This window comes from Solea senegalensis, linkage group LG5 (genome assembly GCF_019176455.1).
Source record: "Solea senegalensis isolate Sse05_10M linkage group LG5, IFAPA_SoseM_1, whole genome shotgun sequence".
Taxonomy (NCBI): Eukaryota; Metazoa; Chordata; class Actinopteri; order Pleuronectiformes; family Soleidae; genus Solea; species Solea senegalensis.
In genome coordinates, this window is record NC_058025.1 from 16,446,016 (window position 1) to 16,458,778 (window position 12,763).

The 12,763-nt window shown below is 40.3% G+C and overlaps 2 protein-coding genes across 4 annotated transcripts in view; both read right to left on the bottom strand.

Annotated features, from left to right (window-relative positions):
- LOC122769290 (protein unc-13 homolog B-like) overlaps positions 1 to 4,041 on the bottom strand; it is a 38,243-nt gene extending 34,202 nt beyond the window's left edge. The window contains exon 1 of the mRNA XM_044025717.1: positions 3,910 to 4,041. Within this exon, the coding sequence (XP_043881652.1) occupies positions 3,910 to 3,931 (22 nt within the window). The 5' untranslated portion in view covers positions 3,932 to 4,041. The remainder of the gene's footprint in view (positions 1 to 3,909) is intronic.
- Positions 4,042 to 8,760: 4,719 nt separating this feature from the next.
- LOC122769747 (phospholipid-transporting ATPase ID-like) overlaps positions 8,761 to 12,763 on the bottom strand; it is a 29,899-nt gene continuing 25,896 nt past the window's right edge. For all 3 annotated transcript variants that reach the window (XM_044026555.1, XM_044026556.1, XM_044026558.1), the window contains one exon: positions 8,761 to 12,201. In XM_044026555.1, the coding sequence (XP_043882490.1) occupies positions 11,872 to 12,201 (330 nt within the window). In that variant the 3' untranslated portion in view covers positions 8,761 to 11,871. The remainder of the gene's footprint in view (positions 12,202 to 12,763) is intronic.

Sequence of the window (12,763 nt, forward strand, 5' to 3'; positions counted from 1 at the left end):
GCATGCGCACTTTTTATCTCATAATTTTGACTTATCCCATAATTATGACTTAGCTATCTCATAATTTCGACTTTTTATCTCATAATTTCGACGTAGTTTCGACTTTATCTCATAATTATGACTTAGCTATCTCATATATCAACTTTTTATCTCATAATTTCGACTTTTTATATCATAATTATGACTTTTTATCTCATAATCATGACTTAGCTATCTCATAATTTCCATTTAGTGTCTCATAATTTTTTTTCATAAAGTGGCGGAAATGGGCTTCCATACTACAATACTGTGGACTTAATCTGGAACAAAACTAACTAATGGATAAACTGACCACCCATCAATCGACTGACCCAGAGTCGACTGTCCTATAGAGCTCATGCTCTGATCTTTAGAAATGAGTGCAGCTGATGACCGACATATGATACAGAATATTTATGGTCAGTATGTTTGATAGTTCCAGTTGGAACAAGGGCCTTTCTGCATGGAGTTTGCATGTTCTCCCTGTGAGTGTGGGTTTTCTACGGGTTCTCTGGCTCCCTCCCACAGTCCAAAAACAAGCAATATGGCTAAATTGGGTAGGTAAAATTAAAGGTTTCTCCAATCTGCACTGTGTTGCCATCATACTGTATACTTTATATACAAATAATGTGTAAATTAAATATTAATTACATGAAACACATTTAAAAAATGTACTTTGTCAAATTTGAATTGGAAAAATAAAGATCCAATGCAATAATTATAATAACGACAATAATAATAATAATAATAAAAAAATCACCCTGACAATTCAGCTGAACAATAATTATTCAACCAACATAAATGTCACTGCTGTGCTTCACTTATTTGTCTTCAGCAATCCAGAATGAATCTCTCAGGGCCCCACTAAAGAAAAATTCTGAGTTTAGAGAAGTGGTCAGGAGCAAAGATCGTAAAGTGAGAAGAGGTCGCCAGAGGCAGACAAGGCTGTTACCAGTGAGCGTCTTCATGAAAGGGAGGGAATGAGAAGGAGGTGAAGTCTCTGTGCCACGTGAGTCACCGTGCAACACACACAAGCACACATACACAGGGCAGCAGCAGATGGCTCGGGGATTACTCCCTCTATCCCCACCCCCCCTTCCCAGAAGGGCTGCTGAAGCTTTGCTTGTGTCTCTGTCATTCCAGCACAGTGTGCCACTGTACAGGCTGACCTGCTATCCTCACCTACTGTCCTTACCTGACCAAACAAAACACTTTCAGGTATTACCCTCATCAACCCCCACCACACTTTTCTCTTGCATTACAATTTTCTTCTTCAGGTTTTGCCACAATCTGCACAAATGTCAAAGAGACCGAGAAGTTCACCTGCACGTCTTTAACTCTAGTTAATGTTGTATAATTTCCTCTAAAGCATTTTCAAAAGTAGTCCGATTCAACTCGGATAATGATGCAATTCCATTACTGTATGCATTTATTCCACTGCTAACTTTCATCCAGAAATAGCAGAGTGCGGGTGCCGATGGAGCTGTCAGAGAACGTGTCCTCCCATCTTTTTTTACATCCACAGCCACTCTCTGAAGACTGCCAGCCGCCATGCAGGCTTTAAGTGCCATCGACACAACAAGGAACAAGGAAAATGCCTTTAAAAATCTTCATGGCTTTCAACAACACCGATGCCACTCTCTGCATTTCCCTCAGTGGCAGAGAAAGTTCTTTTAATCGGAAGGAGAGGGCGTCTGCCATGTCTGGGAAAAAGACTTCCACTTTGGCTGAGGGTCAAACATGTTTGCCACTGGTCTGGAGGGAGGGGGAAGAGGGAATATACAATTATCTCTCGCAATGTTTTATGACCTTCTTATACACATAATTATAGATGTGAAAAACATTCAAAGAAAACTTTGTCACTGACTTCAAATCACAGACCTTATCGGTGACATCACAGCCGGTTACCAGCTGGTCCTTGCACTATGTAAGGTTGGCGAGTGAGTAGGAACAAAAGTGTGACAGAAGATTGAGAGTGAGGCTGAAGTGAGGTCAGGTCATCAAACATCTGCTTTTATCACTGCGTGTTTGCCAGCAAAGGCTTGTGTGAATCCTCCTGTGTGCACTTGAGCCACATTCTCCAACAATCTCACCGTAAACTATGAAATTAAATGACGGTCTATTTTATAATTCCACTTGGCCCAAACCCACTGCGACCCAGCTGCACGTCACCCACCACATCGCTCCATCCCTGCAGCTTCGCCCCCCCCCCATCTCATCATCCTGTAATGGAGGAGTTTGGCAGTGGCAGCCTTCCAGCCTCAGGCAGCACTCACACCCATGATGAGAAATGGTCCGAAACGATCAGTGAGAAACAATACACCAGGGGCTGAGAGTGTAAGATAGGCAGACAATAGTTTGATGGCGTGAAAATCAATCAGCATGTCTGTCAAAGAAGAGCAATTTGTCATCTGGAGAGGAGCCAAAATATTGAACAAACTGGTGAAAGAGTGGGGAATTGTTTCTTTTATTACACTTTGTCTGTGTGAATACATTTTCAGTTTTTCTAGAAAAACGTGTTTCCTATTGTGTGAGCAACACCTGAAAAGTATGAGCACAGCTGTAGTTTGCTGCCGTTGCCAACTGACCTGCTTCACTTGAACAGCTGCGGATCGAGTGAGGGCACGTTGGCAGTATGAAGCAGGACAAAGCAACATCTCATCTAGTTCCATTTCTCTTCTATTGATAATCCAACAACAACAACAACAACAACTCTATCCCAGCCAACATGTCCATGTGTGCCACATATAGTCAGACCGACTGCAGACCACAAGGTTTACACCCGTGTAACTGAAACCATATGGGACCTACAGTACATCATTTGCCCATTTAGCACCCAGGTAGCTTGGAAAGGGTACTGTGTGAGTGAGCACTGGCTTGAAGAGGGCAAATTATGTAGGTCAGTTACACAGGTTGAGGCACCATGAAAACCACAGATAAACCCACTTGGGACCATATTGTCAGCTCCATCTTATCCCTTATGACCCCACATGGACATGCTGGCTGGAATACTACAGCAAGAGCAAGCACACAGGGGTTGCACAGAAAGAGAAGACTTTTATACAAAGACAACCCTCACTGTTTGCTTTAGAAACTCTGGGTCGTCTGGGTGAAAAGAAAGGATACGGAAGATCGGCATAAGACTCCAAAGCAAATATGAAGGATTAGCGGCATCTATTGGGCGGATGGAGGTTGTTTTAGTTCAATTGTTCCTCAGCCAAGGACCCCTTAGTAAGAAATATATATCCCAGGGACCCCCCTCATGCATTTCCCTTATAAAATGAATATACTATTTTAGATGACAATGTACTGTGGAGCCTTTCAAATATACAGGCCTATGTCAATCAAGAAACCATATCAAAATGAGTCTGTTTTAAAATGTATTCCTTGTGGAACTGTTCATACAAAAAAAAAGAATTAAAATCTAAGAATATAATAATGTATTTACATCTTTTCCAAGTCAAGTGCTGTTGATACGAGTAATTGAATGGCAGGTGCATTTATTTACATTTTGTGATTGAGCACGAGTTATATAAGTTTGTGAAACACTTGTTTGAGAATGCATTTAAAAATGAGTCATAAACTTGGTCACTAGCTTTGGTAATTGAAGTATTTACTTTGCTTCGATTATCAATTCTCCATTGGTTTCACACTTATATGGGACTGTTATTTATGGGATATAAAATTCTTTATTTACTCTTTGGCTTTCATGTGAAGTTTTATATTCCTCGACAAAGTTTGGCTTGTTTGGGGTTTTCCCCCCTACAAATTAAAATTAATTATTTACTGTACACCATTTCCAGTATACCTGTTTCCATTATTCCATTTGGAGATAAAGCCGTTTGTATTTTTAAAAGAAAAATACCCTGCAGGAATGAAGTGAGACCTTACCTCTGACACACAGCAGGGACATCACAGCGGGAGTGTGCGCAACAGTTTCAAAAGCAGACGAGCCTTCAGTGAGTTAGAATCCCGGTGATTCGCCTGTTGCACAGACACCAGTCTTTGAGAAACTGCTCCTACATGTTGAACACCTTCCGCCTCATCGCGCCGTGTGATCAAAACAACGTGCAGATGTTTGCCATGTGACGAGTTCACAGGTTCCTGAGGGTTAGAACGACGACTGAGAGAATAAGTACCGGCTGAAACGCGTTAAAGCTGGGGCGGCTCTTGTGCTGCGTTCAGGGACGGAGATAAAGGTGGGGATTTAGTTTAGCCACGGAAACCATAGACTGTGAGCAGAACGTCTACAGACAATAAATGCATGTTTCATATGCAGGAATGAGGATGGAGATTCTTTTGCGGTTTATAAATATAAGAACAGAGTTAGAGTAAGTTCTTTCCTTTAAAAAAAACGGACATATTTCCACTTAGTTTTGAGGTTTCAAAGACATGCAAGCTTAATTAAAAAATACGGGGGTTTTAACTTCTCACTGAGACCTGCCTCATTAATTCAGTTCAATTTAACTTTTAGCAAGAGTGACCAGTGGCTGGCTGTGACGTCAATTTAATAGTTGTGGAAACACTTTTTTATTATTATTATTTTGGTTGTTCTACAGTAACTTTTAAACGATAGATTAATACAACCTGTGTATATGGTGAATACAAAAAGAAAGAAGAAATGACAGAGTCTAGGACTTAGGACACAACATACCAGGTCTGGCTTCAGCCCCATGTTTATGGCTAAAAGCCCAGTTACCAGCCCAGCGACTATTTTGCTCCTGTTAGCCAGAATGAAGTTACAACTTCAGGAGATTTAACAGGCTGGGTTTATATTGCTGTGATAACTGTCCTGGCCACTTCAAAGTCTGTATTTGATTCACATAGTTCTGATTTTTCCCTCTTGGAATGAGCACGACCCATCCAAAAATATATTCAGTATTGGGTAAATTACGGTACAAGGTTATGTTCTAGTCTAAGAGCCTAAGTTACCATGGTGATGTGGGTTCAAAGACTCTAATAATGATATTATTAGAGTCCATAAGTGGTTCTTTGCTTGAGTTTAGGCAGGGGTCAGTCATCATCTACCGCTTTATCCTCCACCAGAGGGTTGCGGGGGGTGCTGTGCCAATCTCAGCTACATCGGGGTACACTCACTCCTATGGTCAATTTAGAGTGTCCAATTTACCTACTCCCCACATTGCATGTTTTTGGACTGTGGGAGGAAGCCAGAGAACCCGGAGAGAACCCACGCACACACAGGAAGAACATACAAACTCCATGCAGAAAGGCCCTTGTTCCAACTGGGGCTCGAACCCGGGTCTTCTCGCTGCAAGGCGAGAGTGCTTAAGGCAGGGGTGTCAATCTCGAATGACCTGGGGTCTAGTCTGGTTAAGAGTTGGCCAGTTTACCACCCCTGAAACAACAATAAAGCAATCAGAGATGGCAGACTTCACCCCATTCACGCCACAGGCCTCTGGCGCCCCCTTTTGAAACGATTTTCTGGAATTTCATAAAAAGGGGATTCATAAAAATACAAACAAACCCTAACCCTAACTCAGTGCTTCACATCTGCTCCGGCACACAAGACAGGGACCACCACTGTCTTGTGTGCCTTCACTAATGTATTTCCTCTAAAACTTTAGCTGGACTGGGAGAATGTGAGGTGACACAAATGTATACAAGTCGTCATAAAAGTCACGCATTACAAAAAAATACATTTGTAAAATGAAATAATGGCAAAACGTAATAGATTACTGTAATGCATTACGCCAACACTGACTGGAACTGACTTGTTAAGGTCTTTTCCACGAGGATGATGCCAAGGAGTCAAACATTAATGTGGAGGTATTGTAATTGTGAAAAAATCCAGCATATCCAAACCAATACTGGCGTTTGTTACATGAACAGCTTTCTATTTTTAAGGCTCTTCAATGCCACATTACATTCATCTGGTAATTAGTGCTGCACAGGTAATCGGTTATGAGAAATGTTCTGCTTTGAACTCGTCACCACTTAAAGCAGGTTTTTGTGTAGTGATAAAAGGTTTTAAAAAAACACAGGCCTTGAACATGTTTGATACTGACAACTATCAGCTGGAATGCAGAGGTGAAACTGCAGAATGATTCAATTTCATTTGCAAGGGTCGGGTGTGGGCCACTGGTAGAATCCATTACATTTGTAGCAGATCAATAAAGGGGTGGATACAGGAATATTTAACCTAAACATAAAAGAATGTGTCCAAAACGGTTCATTCCAGCTCACAAAAGTATACTCATGTGATGTTGCTGTGACCTCCGGTGTTATATCCAGGTTGGAGTGATGGTTTAAGGTCTTCCAGTACTGAGTCCCAGGTGTGGGACACTTGGTATGCTCCCTCATCCCTGTTTATAGTCCATCAATGGTTGTCTTAATGTCCAACAGAGATGACTTGGTTGTGATTCTAATCTGGTGGATTTTATTTGCAGTGGCTCAAAGGATATCAGTTCATTTTCTAAATGGATTACGCGCTCTCATAATATCCCCATTGTTCAGTAATACATTTGGATTGGACAATGGATAGTCACTGAACGTTCACTCAGTAAATTATGGATTTTCTCAACACCTGTGTCACAGTGAGCCCGGTCTAATTCATTTCACCTGTTTCCAATCAACCGTACAGCAAGCGAGAGCTGTGATTGGCTGTCACAACAAGTTAAAGTAACTAGACCACAAGCTTCCACTGGGCAAAGATACAGATATTTGGTCATTTTGGGGTGAGCTGAAGTCAGAAAGAGTGCATTTCAAGTTTAGTTTTAGACACATTGTAAGTTGGTAGTAGTGATGACGTGTATTATATTTGTGTTTTAAGAGATACTGAATGTAATATGAGGCGTCATAAAAATATTTGACAAAGAAAATAAATGAATAACAAATTGAAAATGTATTTCTCATCATGATTTAGAGTGTGGTGTATTGGACCCTAAACCATAAGGTACCAGCCTTAACCTCAGCACTGGCCGAACCCTCAGCCCCAAATAAAACAAATTGTTGTGTTGTGGAAATGTGGAAATCACAGTTTCATTTATGTGCAGTCCAGAATTGAGTTTCCTCACAGAGGTATAAACCTGTACTTGGTGTCAGCAGGTACAAGTAAACCCATTAAGCATGCGTCTTAATGTGTTTATGCATTTCTGGCTGGTGACATTTCCACTGTAGTTGCAGTAATGGAATATATAATGATGGATATAGGAATTATTTGTTGGCCTTAAATGTTAGTATTGTTACCACATTAGCAGTAATGTAGGAAATCCTCACAGGTATGTGTCCAGACGTGATTTAAAGCCCACATAGACCGGAAGCTCCAATTAACGCTGCGTTTGTGTGTGTATCTGCGTCATTACCTCGTTTATGAAACCCTAAAGTTTCAGAACAAACAGTTCAGCCACTGCTGAGAAAATAGTGTTGTATTGTTTTCCTGGGCTCTGCGAAGCGGATCGGCACTTCCTTAATTTGATGTCGTCATCAAAAATCCTCACCACTCCTCTCACCACCGTAGCGCCTCCTGGTGCGGGCACTAGTCCGGGCACATCCGGTTGCGTACATTCAACCGCAGAAGAAGAACTACTCTCGTTGTAGCTGCTGAGATGCAGAGCATCCACCGTGCCAGAGGGGGAGCTGTGTATCTGAGAGCTGGCCTATCTATTACGTCACTTCCAGGTACCTGGCCAATCACAGGACAGTGAGAAAGCTCTCGTTGGCTGGCCAATCACAACACAGTACACATTCTAGGGGTGTGGTTTTGGTCTGAAACAGCGGGGCTGACGAGAGCGTCAGTGAGGAGATATTTTGATCGGCTCGTTTGCACCGATTAGGAGGTTTTTAATCATGAAAACAAGTTCATTTATGTAAGCAGACCTCCATAACTAACATATAAGTGTGATACAAGCATTCTATGTCACCCTTAAGGGGTTATGTTGACGTAGCACAGCAGTCACTACAGAGGGAAGTTTACATGCACAGAAGGAGTTTTTATTTACTACTTTAATATCACCTGTGAGTGTGAGTTAATACTGGACTATAGAATATTTTACATATTTTAACTGACACCTTTTTTTCCCATTTTCCGCTGATTTAGAGTGCTAGAGTGCTAGTTACATAAATCACACATTTGGCCTAAATATCGTGCACAAATGAATTACAGTAGCTACACTTTCACTACATTCTGGCTTGGTTGCTGGATATATAACTGAACTTAAACATTCGTGATGTAATGCTGGAGCTTCACACAATAACACAAAGCATGTTTGTTTACTTATACATAAATACACCTTTATGCCAAATCTTTTTTTAACAGGCTTTTCTTTGGCATTTCATGTGAGTTTGATTAGTGAGCGTATAGTTGATTCAAAACAAGTGTAAAAACAAGTGTATCATTAGTGCAGTGCTATTTAAATAATCACTAGTATATGGCTGGCCCAAGTTTTTCAAACTGCAACATGTCGCCAAAATATGCAGTAAGACTTGGTCTTGAACAATTGGAAACACCAGGATGGTGCTGTTGTGCAGCAGAGATATTGCACCATCTACTGGTGACAAAATGCATGTAAAATCATTGAAAAAGACAATTGTGGAAAAAAAGCTATTGTGAAATTCTGTTTTATAAATGAACACAATCAAAATGGAATCACTAATGTTTATATAGCGGAGAGTTTACATGCGATATCTGCTTAAAAGTGTAACGACAGGAAAGCTCTAGAGATGATCATATTTGGTTAATGTATTATCAAAATAGTACCTACAAATTAGGGGCAATAAACACAATGTATATTGATGTTTTTATTGCAGTAAATGATACACAATGATACAAAATGATTATTAGGAAGAGTTGTTCAAAAATCAATAGATTTTTTGTCATGTTTCACACGAAAATAAAAAAAAAAATCCTTTCATGTTATGGTTTTGGTCCTTTCAGGTCAAAGGGAAATAATGATAGTATAACATATTGATAAATACCACTGATATTTACAACCATAACCATAAAATGATTTATATGGGTGCAATTTCTTTTGGAAAGTACCACAGTATTACTGGAAATACTTACACACGATGTATGTGAATTTTAGCAAATTCAAAACAACTGGTCTTTACTTTTGCAAACAACCTGGAAATATAAATATTTCCTTGAGGAGTACTTCACAATCAAACATTTCAATTAAACTGCTGATGGAATAAATCAGCTTTAGCTTTGTATAAAAGTCCGACTTGAATGAGAAACAGTTTTACAGTTTTTTACCGAAACTGTGACATACAACTCTTCACAACAAAAATCTTTGGTTCACACTAATACAGGGCAATTAGTACAATAATGCTCTGACTGAGACACAGACACTAGAAACCTCCAACAGGTTTATGACATCAGGACGTCCATCAGCTGTAACTGAACTGTTGCATATACATGGATACCATGAAGTGTGAAGAACAAAATTGTGCATATATAAACATTATTGCACATTTATGGAACTATTCCATTTTTGGACCATTTGAAAACAATCGCACACTAAAAGCACTGCTCGTCCTCGTTGCTAGTAGAATAACAATCATGGGCCATACATTCTGTTCATTTTTATTTCTGTCTTACCTAAGGCGGAGTTTCCCTTTTCTTTTAATATTAAGGCAGTGTCTTTGTTTTCTCTTGCATCATATCTTACGTCCTGATTTTCAAACACAGTACTTTACTGAGCATTGACTGAGCACTGATACAGTTTTCAATAAAAAAAAAAAGATTCTAAAACATCTGGGCCGGGTTTTCCAGGCCCTGTTCTGCACTCACCGCAGGACAAATATGAACCCAAATGTGTCTGTAGCACTCTGTCCAGTTAGTAGTGTGCGCAGAGTATGATGATAAATTCAGCCAAACACAGGTAGACATGGTTCATTCAGCATTTCGATGTCTGCACTATACATTTGTTACTACACAAAAAGCACAGGGTCTTTTCCCTGTCAGCTGTCACAGACAAAATCGAACATGGGTGGGATGTTAAAAAGCTGCTGAGGCAGACACTCATTATACACACATTCCGTTCTGATTATTGAACTACAATGACAGCCTCACCACATACAATGTGCCAAACATGAGGCTTGCATTAGGCCTTTTAGATTCTGAGTTACAATTAACTGGCAACACTGAACGTAAACCCTGGACCGAAAAGGGGCTAAAAATAAAGACAAGTTTCAAAAAACAGTTCTCTATGTGAAGCTGTAACTGTGTGACTAGTATTTTACTCACGGTCATGTACGCACGCAGATGAGGTAACTGAAGCAGCACTCTCGTCATCACTTGTTGAGTTGGTCACCTTTCTGTTAGGCATGGCGCATGATAAAAACCTTTCTTTAAATCTTTTTATGCTTCTGTGGAGTCGGTGTTGTTGTTTGTTGATATTCACAGACTCCATTCCTACACAATCTACAACTCACTTGCTACTGTGGTGGAAGTCAGCCACTGATCACATGACGTTACATCGATTACATTTTTGTGGAAAATCTGACCTTGTATCAATAATTCATACTAATCAATCTACAGGCCATTGTACGCAGAGGAAGTTGCAGAAGCTCTCCCTCTTTTTTAAGTTGCGTTATGATCTGTTCATTCAACACAGGAATAATCTTACATACAGCTGCTTTAACACTGAAGTACATTCTAGAAATGTCATGTTGGACTGCAGACACATTTGTACCACTTTGTATTAAGGGACTATTTTCAAAATAGTCTATTAGTTAACTAATGGCGTTAAAAGTGGTTAATTAATACACGGATCAGAAATGAGACAGTGGGCTGTGGGGCTGTGGATAGAGTGTAGTGTGGATCGATAATGTGAAGCAGAGCTTTGAGTGGTCACAATCGAACGCCTTTTTCTGCACATCAGTTAAAAAACCTATACTGAACAACTTCCTTTGATGCACAGCTGCAAAAGTAAATTTTGTCTTGTGTCAGCCATATTATGCAACATTCATCCAGTTAAGTCAGGAGGGACTTGGTTGTAGATTTTGAAACTGGATCCAGACTAAACTGTAATATCCCATGATGTAATTCCCCTCTATTGATGCTCCTAGATTATTATATTTGATTGCAATTTAGAAGCTGCCAGAGGATAAAATGATTCACTACTAAAGATCCTTTAACACTGGTACTAATGATTTTAGCTTAATTATCCCTGTTTTCCTTGAAATGTTTCCTGAAATTCATCCAGCGCAGTGAGCTGGCAAAACAAAACACACACTTAGAATAAGAGTCTGCAATGCCCTTCAAAATGTGGATGATCCCACAAGACTGAATCCTGCTGATTTCCTTTTTCCATCTCCTCCATCGAGCCAGTGAAAAAGAACATTTATAACACCTCCCACTGTCATGTGAAGCTGTTAAAGTGCTAACTGCTTACACAGCCTCCGAGATAGGAACATTTAAAAGCTTTAAAAAGACACTTGTGGTACATATATTTAAATAACCAGTGCAACATGTTGCTGGTTATTTCCTTGACAAAGCTCCAATGTGCATCTGGACTCCCATGATAAAAAAAAAAAATGTCTGGGACGTCTGTAAACATGATGACACTTTCTTCTTCTCATTAAAAAAATAAATCACCCTGTAACTGTGTCTAGTGTCGGAAACATTTCATTTGTTTAAGGAGCTAAATATCCTTAGAGAATAAGAAGTGGCTACACATTTAGCTGCAGTTCCCTAATACAAAACAAAAGCAAGTATTTTATCTTAAAAATGTGAATGCTTGAATTAAATGCATAAAGATTTGATTAAAAATAAAATGAAATGCTTGCAGCAAAAACGCTGCTGTGTTTTGCAAATGTAAACACTGCCGGTGACATTCAGATGTGCAGTTATCATCTGCTCCCAGGATTTCTCCAAACAACCTCCAGAACTCAGAGGGCGGGATCTCTGATGGTCCTGTACATTTGCAGCGACGTCACCTCCACGTCCGGGGCCTTAGAATTCTGCGGACGTCCCGTCGGGCTGTATCCGGCTGATCGCCCCATGGGACTGAAGCCCGTGGTGGCGCGACCCATGTTTGCAAAACCCGATGATCGGGACACAGCGGGGCGACGAAGGAACCGACCGGACGTCACCAGGTCCCCGTAGCCCTGGGCGTGTGAGAAAGCGTAGCCTGAGCGGCGGGAGCTGGTGCGGCGGATGCGGTGACGTTGAGGAGGAGCGGGTGGTGTCGCTTTGGTCTGTCTCACCTTGAACATCACCTGAAAGTTTGAGGAGTAAAAGTGAGAAAAAACAAGTGGAGGACGACATATTCACGCAGTTTTAGGAAACGTGTCGTCTAAATAGCTGTGTCCACATTCTATTTTAACTCATTCTTTCTATCTTTATATATTGTACATGTTTGGCAATGCATGTTTATTATTTATTATCATTTTCTTTACTGTCTTTGCTGCTGTAACAGTGTACATTTCCCCACTGCGGGACAAATAAAGGTCTATCTTATGTTATCACACACAGAAAAGCCAAGGGGACAAAAATGGCATGGTGCTATTTGTGGACGGGAAAAACAGGGAAAGACTGATTAAGGCAGATCCTGAGTTCCTGCCTTTGATTTATTTTTTTTATGAGAATAGGAAATGCCAACAAGTGTACAGGAACATAAAACCTTGTGTGATTATACTTTTATGGATCGACAATAATCACTAAACTACAGATCCCAGATCATTTGGGGAAAAACAACTCACTAAGCCGTGAGCCCTGCTGTAAGAACTGCATCACTTTATATATTGGCAAATTGGCAATTGGCACTAACTTTTCTCATTT